Consider the following 11,318-nt stretch of genomic DNA (forward strand, 5'->3'; position numbering starts at 1 on the left):
TGACACCTCTTAAAGTGACGTGATATTTTGAGAGAGAGAGAGAGAGAGAGAGAGAGAGAGAGAGAGAGAGAGAGAGAGAGAGAGAGATTATTTAAAAAGGAGATTCTTAAAACACCATCTGACGTCACAACAGCCTCGGTCATTGACACCTTTTATGTTTTGTTATGAGGTAAAATATTTGACCCTCAATCCTTTGGTCGGGAGTTCAGGCTCCACTCATGCCTAATAAATTCTAGTCGTATCTACATATGGGTCTACTGTACATGTTGAGACTCCACCAGCTAATGCCTAGTCCTCCATGGTCCTAGCTTGGGCCCTTTGCCTCTGAGAAATACAAAAGAAGTCATACATTTATTCAGTTTATTATGTTTTTCCTTTTCTATATGATAAGAACAGCTGTTTTTAAAAGGCAAAAAAAAAAATTCATAACTATGATTATTATTACTACTAGCTAAGCTACAACCCTAGTTGGAAAAGCAAGATGCTATAAGCCCAAGGGTTCCACCAGGGAAATAGAGCCCAATGAGGAAAGAAAATAAAGAAATAAATAAACTATATGAGAAGTATTGAACAATTGAGATAAAATATTTTGAGAGCAGTACCAACATTAAAACGGATATTTCAAATATAAAAAGAGACTTATGTCAGCCTGTTCAACATACAAAAAATTTCCTGCAAGTTTGAACTTTTGAAATACCACTGATTCAACTACCCGATTAGGAAGATCATTCCACAACTTGGTCACAGTTGGAATAAAACTTCTAGAATACAGAAAAGATATAGCCTCTGTACCATGGTCTTCCACTGCCTTGGAGTAGAGTTCTCTTGCTTGAGGGTACACTCGGGCATACTATTCTATGTATTTTTCTTCCTCTTGTTATTTTGAATTTTTTTTATATAGTTTATATATAAAAGATTTATTTCAATGTGGTTACTGTTCTTGCAATGTTTAATTTTAATTGTTCATTGCGTCTCTTTTAGCTTATTTATTTCTTATTTTCTTTACTCACTGGGCTATTTTTCCTGTTGGAGCCCTTGGGCTTATAGCATCTTGCTTTTCCAACTAGGGTCATTGCTTGGCAAGCAATAACAACAATAACAACAACAATAATAATAATAATAATAATATTTGGTAGTAGTAGTACTAGTAGTAGTAGTTGTTGTTGTTGTTGTTGTTGTTGTTGTTGTTGTTGATGTCGTTGTCGTCATTTTAACAACACTTCGCTAATCTTTTTATTGTTGTTGATTTTGTTATTGTCGTCGTCAATTTAACAACACTTCTTTTTTTTCCAGGTCAAACCAGTTCGACATCCCGCACATCGAGAGGGAACACAGGGGTCATTATGTGTGCTATGCAGACAACAGCATCGGTGACCCCGCCACTTCCCACATCATTTTGGAGATCCAGTTCTCCCCACACGTGAGGGTCTCGAACAAAAAGGTGAGATATCTACCCCTCTCCCCCTTTAACAAATGGAAAAGACCTATATCAAAAGATTTCGGAATCATTCTCTATCGTTTCAATATTTTAAAGTAATTCTCCCTCTCTTGAAGATGTTCGTCACTCCGAAGGGCAAGGCAGTCATAAACTGCTCCGTGGAAGCTCATCCGGCCGCTGATTTGAGTTGGTTCAAGGATAACATCGAGATTCTTGGCGATTCAAACAGACAGTAAGTGGCTGATGTTGGTCTTGTGATGCTTCTGTTGAATTTGATGCTAAATATTTACCCTGTTTGGTTTTTTTTTTTCTCTTAGATCAGGAGCAAAATGAACTGTATTTAATGAAAAATAATCTTTTTGGATGACATTTGGTATGGCCAAGTGGTACCTTAATATTCTATCACTTGTCGAAGTGATAGCGTAGATTGTACGGATAAATATTTTGCTTCTTTAAGAAAACCATGATTGTGTAAATTCAATCTATTTAGCTGTATGGTATGGCCAAGTGGTACCTTAATATTCAATCACTTGTCAAAGTGATAGAGTAGATAGTACTGATATATTTATTGCTTCTCTAAGAAAACCATGTTTTATAAATTCAATGTAGCTATATTTCACGAAGACCATCTATCACATACTTAATCTATCTCACAATTAGGGTAGAACAGGTCGAGTTTGTGAAAGAAGGAGAAGAGCCTGTGATGGGCATCAACTCGACCCTGACCATCAGAGAGGTTGGCGTTGATGACCTCGGCACCTACACCTGTAGGTCTGTCAACACCATCGGAAAGACGGAGCAAACTGTTGAACTGAAGAGTAAGTGAACATTCAGGCGAGTTTCATTCTGCGGGCAAAGGACATGAAGAAGGCCGGAACCTGTGCATATGTGTATTGAGTTTTACTTATCCTCTCTTGATCGTATCATGATCACAAAATGAATTTGTTGTTATTTCATTATTGCCCCCCAAATAAAAAAAAATTAGTTTTGTCAAATTCGTGAGTTTAGCTACTGGACCGACATTTTAAGGATTCTCACCGACCCACAATTTTGGTTATATAATATGAATTTTTTTCCAGCAATTGCTAGTTTCAAATAAAGTATGCCACAGCTAGGGTCTAGTGTCATTTATTCTCAATCTTAATCAGAAGTATAGAATGACGATAGAATAAATGATAGGAAGATAGAAGGGCTTCATCCACTGACATTTATCTAATTGAATCATTGAATCATCAATCTACTGTTTTCTCCTTACAGTTAAATCTCCACCCCAGATCATCACTCAGTCACGCAAAGAAGTTCTGTACGACCTAGAGAAATCCAAGCTGAGAGACGCCCTTCCAGTAGTCATCGAGTGTGAAGCCAGTGGCGACCCATCACCAACCTACCGCTGGAATAAAAATGGTGCACCTTTGCTCTGGCGCGCTGACCCACGCCTTGACCTCGAGCCGGATACTGGCAACCTTCTCATCACTGACCCAACGTTAGAGGACAACGGATTGTACCAGTGTTTCGCCTACAACGAATTGGGAACAGCTCTTGGTGACCCTGTTCTTCTAGTCAACTCTTCCAGTATTCAGTTCTCCAACGCTGCCGACAACAAAGACACTTACGAGGTGGAAGCCGAACTTGGCCGTCCTTTCAAGCTCTCATGCCCCAATGCCACAGCATACCCCGAACCTGCCCTGAACTGGGTAAAGGCCATCACCAGGGATGATCAGATCGAGATCGAATTTGTCAGCGAAGAGAGGGTCGTTTCTGATCCCAACGGAAACCTGTGGTTCACTCACGTCACTCCGGAAGATTCTACCGAAGAGAATAGTTTCCAGTACATGTGTCTTGGATCAACAGAGTTTCAGCCAACTGATTACTCCATCGCGTCGATCATACATTTGAAGGTGAAACCTCCTGCTGATGGAGGGCTTAACGGAGAAGAAGAATCGCTGAACGTAGAGTCCTTCAGAATGTACACATCTCCCTCCGAAGTCACTTTCCAGGCTAAGGAAGAAAATACCTTGTGGTGTATATACGGTGGCGAGTAAGTCACTTAATTAAGTAGAAATCAATCCTGCTTGACAGACAGTTTCATTCTTAACGGTTATACAACTTTAACTAGGTCTTCTTCTTCTTCTTCTTTACCACTGTTATCTATAAATTAAGGGGTCGGTTACCTGATGCCCCGATCATCTTCTTCTGCTTCCCCACCGTTATCTCTAAATTAAGGGGTCGGTTGCCTGATGCCCCGATCATCTTCTTCTGCTTCCCCACCGTTATCTCTAAATTAAGGGGTCGGTTGCCTGATGCCCTAATTAATTTTCTTCTTCTTTCCCATCGTCATCTATAAATTAAGGGGTTGGTTACCTGATGCCCCGATCATCTTCTTCTCCTTTCCCACCGTTATCTTTAAATTAAGGGATTGGTTTCCTGATGCCCCAATTTTCTTCCTCTTCTTTCCCACTGTTATCGCTAAATTAAGGGGTCAGTTACCTGACGACCCGATCAGCTTCTTCTCCTTTCCCACCGTTATCTCTAAATTAAGGGGTCGGTTGCCTGATGCCCCAATTTTCTTCTTCTTTCCCACCGTTATCTCTAAATTAAGGGGTCGGTTACCTGACCCCGATCATCTTCTTCTCCTTTCCTACCGTTATCTCTAAATTAAGGGGTCGGTTGCCTGATGCCCCAATTTTCTTCTCCTTTCCCACCGTTATCTCTAAATTAAGGGGTCGGTTGCCTGATGCCCCAATTTTCTTCTTCTTTCCCACCGTTATCTCTAAATTAAGAGGTCAGTTACCTGACGGCCCGATCAGCTTCTTCTCCTCTCCTTGCGTTATCTCTAAATTAAGGGGTCGGTTGCTTGATGCTCCCCTTCAGTGCCTTCTATCAAAGGCATCCTCTTCCACTAAACCTCTTCATATTATCCTTCACCTTATCACGCCATTTAATTCACTGCCTCCCAATCGATCTTCCCCCCTAACAGGTTCCTCCTAAGCCCTCCTCACTCCCTCCCCACCATCCATTCTCAACACATGTCCACACCATCTCATTCATGACACTTATCACCTCTGTAATCTTTTCTACGCTTGCCATTCTTATATCAAATGTAACACATTCCTCTTCCACCATCAAACCTTTGAATCACCATCTATTTGTATATAGTCTTCAAAACATCAATAATATTATCACTTACTACAAAAAAGTGTCTTTATGAAAGAGCTGCCACTTCCCTTAGAAGACACATAAAGAATTTGAAGAATGATATGATGTAATAACAATGTAACTATAAAAGAGAACGAAAAGAAAAGGGTTGTTGACTAACAATAATTTCAATTTCAGACCAGCTCCCTCAGTAAACTGGCGACGAACTGATGGTGTCGAAATTGACACAGAAAGATTCGTCACGAGGAACTTTGGTCGTACACTCGTCTTTAAAGACACACAGGTAAAAATTAAGTATACTCTTTTTTTCTGAGCAGGGTCGCATTATCCACAAGGCTGGCTAGGCTGAAGACTAGTGCCCCAGGTATGAGCAGGGACTTATGCAAATTTTTTCTTTTAGATTCTAACGTTTTTTTTTTAGTGTTAAATGTGGAAACTAGGGAATATTTACTTCAGTTGTAATATTGTTATAATAAATTGTATGAAAAGAGGGCGTGAAATAGGCGGGGGTGGACGGCCGTTTGGGTGGGGGCGGGTGTTTGTAGAGGGACCCAAAGGATCTCGAAGCTTCGGAGCCCTGCCATCTGTTTCTAATTATGATATCTAATGAAATCTAATATTATGATAAAGTTTGAAACTTTTTATATAATCTTCCTGTGTCTATTGGAAACGTCCCTGCCTCGGGATCTGCTGGACTAGGGTTCGAGACACGCTCAAACTCGATAGTTTCTAGTAGTGTCTGCAACCTCACTATCCTTGTAAATTAGGAATGGGGTTTGTTGGACCCAATAGGACTTACTGAGTCATCGGTAGCCATTGCCTGGCCCTCCCTGGTCCTAGATCAGGTGGAGAGGGGGCTTGGACACTGAGTCATGTATATATATATATATATATATATATATATATATATATATATATATATATATATATATATATATATATATATATATATATATATATATATATATATATATATATAAATCCTAAGACGTTGTCACTGCCCCTTGCCTCTGCCATTTACAAGCGACCTTTAAACAGACATACATTAAGCACACTCTAATTTTCAATATTCTCGCGAGTTTGCGAAAATAGAACTTTTCCATGTTATTTCCTATTCAGTTTCTTCAAAAATTCCTGAATTCAGATAATTTTAATTCTTCCATTGTCAAATGTAGCACGTAAAACTTAAATGTCCCCCTTCGAATATAGTCTTATCTTACCCAAGATGTTTTCAAATACACCGATTTTCTTTAGTGATTTTATAAGTAATAATTACTAACTGTTGATTTTGTTGAGTCATCCGATTAAAAGCTTAAAGGTTTAAAAGCCACTAATGAATGGCAGAGGTAAGTGACAGTTACATTGGCCTAACAAGGCTATATATACATATGATCAGTGCCCAGTCCCCCTCTCCACCTAAGCTAGGACCAGGGAGGCCCAGGTAATAGCTGCTGATGACTCAGCAGGTAGATCACCCAAACGCCCCCTCCTTAGCTCACGAGGATGGTGAGGTTACAGATACTAAATGAAATAACGAGTTAGAGCGGGACTTGAACCCCAGTCTGGCGATCACCTGGCCGAGACGTTACCAATAAGCCACAACAACTCATTAAGATGTAATCAAACTAACAAGTTTAACCTCTCCACCAGGGTTTAAACTTTTAAGGTAATTACCTTAGTTTAAGGTAATTTTCGTGGTTTCTATGTAATTCTAAGGTAATTTTCGGTTTACTAGTTTAAAATTTAAGGAAATTTGAAAAAGTTTTAAGGTAATCTAAGGTAAAACGCAGCAGCATTTAAGGTAATGGCCACATGGCACATGCTCGAGTTTAAACCCTGCTCTCCACATATCCCCTCTCTCCTCTTCCCTCAGCTATCAGACATGGGCGAATACGAATGCACGGCCAGCAACGGCGTCGGCGAAGCCAAGAACTCCACCATGAGGGTCATGGTAGAACAGGCCCCAACCTTCGTCGGGGACATGGGCTCCCAGACCGTCAAGGAAGGATCCACGGTCACCTTCACTTGCGAAATCGAAGCTACGGGAGACGTCAGCTTCTACTGGATGTTCAATGGGCGGCCGCTGTCCGAGAAAGGTGCGTATGGTCTCTCTCTCTCTCTCTCTCTCTCTCTCTCTCTCTCTCTCTCTCTCATCCGGTTGACGGAAACCGAGTATTCATACATTTGGCAAAGCCGTTCAGTGTGACAATATATATATATATATATATATATATATATATATATACATATATATATATGTATGTATATATACATATATATATGTATGTATATATATATATATATATATATATATATATATATATATATATATGTATGTATATGTATATATATATATGTATATATATATATATATATATATATATATATATATATATATATATATATGTATATATATATATATATATATATATATATATATATATATATATATATATATATATATATATATACAGTAGACACCTGCTCTTTATCATATATGGGAGATTATCTTTTATATTCTATTATAATCTTTTATTCTTCCCCCTCAGACGACCATCCAAGAAGATCCGTCATCGGTAATTTACTGAAGATTGAAGACGTATCCTTGATTGACATCGGCAACTACGCCTGCAATGCCACCAGTGACATCGGCCACGCCTACGGGCAAGCAATCCTCAATGTCATCCGTAAGTAACAATAGCCTCGTCTTCAGAAATCTAGCCAGGGAAGTAGTTATTAAGTACAGAAGTCAGTAGAAGAGACTGCTTGAAGTAAGAATAGAATAGTGGGTGAGATGGTATTATTATTGTTATTATTATTATTATTATTATTATTATTATTATTATTATTACTTGCTAAGCTACCACCCTATTTGTAAAAGCAGGATGCTATAAGCCCAAGGGCTCCAACAGGGAAAAATAGCCTAGTGGTGAAAGGAGACAAGGAGATAGATAAACTTTTTGAGCTATATAGCCCAGCGTTGGGACCTGTGAGGCCATTCAACGCCGAAGTATAATTAGGGGAAAATCTTTTAGTTAAGCTATGAAGTAAAAGATAAAAGATAGAGAAAAGGAAACGAGAATGGAGGTAAATTAAAAGTATATTAACAAATGCAGCAAGAAGCCGAAGGTACGCAGCAAAGCCCCTTAAGTAACGCCTACAGTATACCTTGTGTGGTGCACTGACGGCACTAATTCCTCTATGGAGAGAGTGAAATATGGTCCTGCATTGGGGATTTAAACTTTGCTCCAAATCATGGCAATAGTTTCAGCTGATGGGGAGTTGGGAAACAAAATTCCATTATTAGAGATGCGATATCATCTGGGGTCGATGTAGTTTGAGGGTCAGCTCATTTTGTAAATATGCATGTTTGTTTTAACATCCTGTAGCCTAAAATGTATTAGCTGAAAGAAAATAAGTAATATACAGCCTCTTAAAATGTGATTTAATTATAATCATTATTATTATTATTTTGAACAGCTGGTGTGCACCGCCTGACGAGTTCTGGGGATGTCTCCAAACTTCGCGACGAAGTGAACGGCCTTCGCGACATCGTACAGAAGATGCACGATCTGCTAGTTCGGCAACTCGACGTGTCCAATCACAATCACGAGAAACTGCACGAGATTAGCGCCCTGCTGGAAGCCACCGGGGTTATCAAAAGCGTATCGAATGACAAGAAAGAGGGAAATGAGGACACAGGTACCCCAACGACAGAGTCCCCAGTGGTGGAGGCCAATGAAGAAGCAACTACAGAGAACTTCTTGACCACTTTGTAACTTCTGAAGGAAAGAAGCGTATAATTGTGCCTTTTATCGGCACTTCAAAACCAGTCCTTTTTTTTTTTTTTATTTAATATTCAATGCCTGGGTTTTCCTCAGGCTAGTCATTTCAGATAGTTGTTCTCAAGAGGTAAAAAGGACATAATCTGAATGGCTTTTTGTTTTCGTTATGTTAGAGAGGCTCTTAGAATCAAATAATTTATGGCCTTGGGAGTGTCAATAGGCCAGCCCATATTATCAAGTGACCTGTAGATTTAAGGTATAGCCACTTAGACATGGCCTGCACTGTACTGTACACTTAAAAATGAAAGGGGACAAATGGAGCCTCCTCTGATGGGGCATCTCCTCTTGTTTAACCAAGCCAGTATTAGTAGGCTAATTTTATAGGGCATTTTCCTGTGCAATATTAATAAGCATTATAAACAAATACAAATTTTAACTAATTAAAGAATTTTATTCCTATCATGGAAAGAGGCTGTTTCAGTTGTTTGAAAAACACAGAAATAAAAATTCATTGTGAAAATATGCAGTTTAGGTAGAAGAGACTAGGATAGGAGTTGGAAAACGCCTATCCCAGTCTCTTCTACTCACTGGGACTCGTTGCTATCAAACTTTTTCTACCACTAAAACTCTTCTTTTCGGTTCCATAAGGAGTCTAGTGTTTTGGAGTGCTAGCAATCTGCCTTGGCAAGTCCAGTATAAAAAAAATGAATTGACATCCCTGTAGTTACTCTATTTAGGCTGAGCAGCTGTAGCAAGTGTACACTCTCTGAGTGCCTCTTGCTCAGCTGGCTATACTTGCAAATTACTCTTGGAGGCTATAACTGCTGGTCTAAGAGCCCCCCATCCAGATTGAAAGCTCTGGGAAATCATAATCTCTATCTTTCCATTTATCTTGAGGCTAACCTGTGACATTTCATGCATTCTGGTAAGCAAGCTTTGCAAATTCTGTGGTGTTCTACTAATAGGGACAGCATCGTCAGCATACTCTAGGTTTGCTGATATCCTATTACGAGTCCAGTCTAATCCTTCTACACCATCTCCAACTGTTCTATGCATTGCGAAATCCACGATGAGGATAAACAACCTAGGTGACAACACATTCCCTTGGAGTACTTCGCTGTTCACTGGAAATTCATTTGAAAATAGCCTTCAGACGTTATCATCAGATGCCACAAACGTTAATGGAATCTTACTCTGCATACCCTCTTGAAAAAAATGCCAGTAAACTTATTCTGTTGTAAGATTTCATTTAAAATGTAGGAAATGTGTCAAAATAGGGTTCTGCTTCTTTCTAGAAAAATTAAGTGCATATTCATCTCCCCTTTATAATAATTATCAAGTGTCTGGATATATATATATATATATATATATATATATATATATATATATATATATATATATATATATATATATATATATATTATATATATATATATATATATATATATATATATATATATATATATATATATATATATATATATATATATATATATATATATATATATATATATATATATTTCCCGTCATGCTCATGGGTAGATGAAGTGATTATACCCTGGTGAGAGGGGTTACCCTCGAGAGATATACTCGGAAACCACCCTCTCCCACTAATTGCCGAACCAGCAGCTTGTAATTAGGAAAAGGGTTGGGATGGTTGAATTTGTCCGTATGTGCATATCTTAAATATTTAAACATTTTTGACAGGTCTGGTACACTAGCATTCACATAGTATTAAGTGTGTTATTGGGATGTTTGTTTTTGCAGAAAGGTGATTAATTTTTTCGTGGCAAAGTCCTCCCGTTAGTGGGGTGTACTGTAGGCACTACTAAAGGGTATTTGTAAAATTGTAGCACCCGTTTAGGCCACAGTTGCACTGACTTTCTAGCCTTCTACCTTACTTATTTCTGATTAATTTCTTCCATTTTGCTTCCCAATTTCTTAAATTTACTTCCTAATAAAACATAAAGGTTTCCACTCAGTTGCATCTTGGCGATGAATGTCCTCAAGTCGTATAGCACAAGCAAAGGCACAAGTTCAATACAAGACAAGAAAAAAAAATGTGGAATTCACAAGCAAAGTATTTTCAAGAAAAACCTAAGTAAAGAAATCCCGGAGAAATAACAAGATGGAGATAAAAGCTTAAACTAATTCTTTAGATGCTAATTAGTGGAAACAAGACTAAAAAAAGATCCTAAAATAGATTAAGGATGGTATAAAATACACTACTTTTTAGATTAAGAACTATTCGTTTGTTCAAGAACGACCTTGCCCATAGCAAGACACTGGCTCTTGCACTAAGGAAGTCCGTAAGAGAGAAAGAACTATTATAAGGTAATCAAAATGGAGACATACAAATAGAAGTATAAAGGAGTATAAAGATTTATGAAAATTTAAATCTAGGCCTAATTCATATATGTTATTTTGCCAGGGGGAAATTTATAGAGCCAAAGCATTTACATGAAAGAAATAAATAATTAGAAAACATTTACATGAAAGAAATAAATAATTAGAAAAAACATTATTCAATAAAGGCAATATTAAAAGAAGTATATGGTTTAAAAACATTGTTAAAAAAAGGCAATATTTAAAAACAACAGTACATGTAACAAATAAAATAATCTAGAAGGAAAAAAAAACAAGCGAGTAACTGAGGAGCTGTTACAATGCATGAAACTTGACTGAAACCAATGTTATTAAATAAAGGCAATATTAAAATAAATATATGGTTTAAAAACATTGTTCAATAAAGGCAATATTAGAATAACTACTATAAATGTAGCAAATAAAATAATCAAAACACACACACATACATACACGAGTAACGGAGGTGCTGTTACAAAGGATAAAAGTCAACTGAGCCCCCAATGTTATGAAAAGTTTCATTGTTTCTTGTTCTTTGTCAACCTCCAAGTTGGAACCTTTTATTTTTGTGCTAG

At 37.8% G+C, this 11,318-nt stretch overlaps 1 protein-coding gene across 1 annotated transcript in view; it reads left to right on the plus strand.

Moving 5' to 3' along the window:
- LOC137644881 (hemicentin-1-like) overlaps positions 1-8,827 on the plus strand; it is a 34,787-nt gene extending 25,960 nt beyond the window's left edge. Inside the window, exons 6-13 of the mRNA XM_068377764.1 lie at positions 1,294-1,441; positions 1,555-1,670; positions 2,099-2,256; positions 2,696-3,476; positions 4,772-4,877; positions 6,468-6,690; positions 7,144-7,281; positions 8,075-8,827. Coding sequence (XP_068233865.1) covers positions 1,294-1,441; positions 1,555-1,670; positions 2,099-2,256; positions 2,696-3,476; positions 4,772-4,877; positions 6,468-6,690; positions 7,144-7,281; positions 8,075-8,373 — 1,969 coding nt within the window. The 3' untranslated portion in view covers positions 8,374-8,827. The remainder of the gene's footprint in view (positions 1-1,293; positions 1,442-1,554; positions 1,671-2,098; positions 2,257-2,695; positions 3,477-4,771; positions 4,878-6,467; positions 6,691-7,143; positions 7,282-8,074) is intronic.
- The last annotated feature ends 2,491 nt before the right edge of the window (positions 8,828-11,318 follow it).

This window comes from Palaemon carinicauda, chromosome 8 (genome assembly GCF_036898095.1).
Source record: "Palaemon carinicauda isolate YSFRI2023 chromosome 8, ASM3689809v2, whole genome shotgun sequence".
In the NCBI taxonomy this organism is placed as follows: domain Eukaryota; kingdom Metazoa; phylum Arthropoda; class Malacostraca; order Decapoda; family Palaemonidae; genus Palaemon; species Palaemon carinicauda.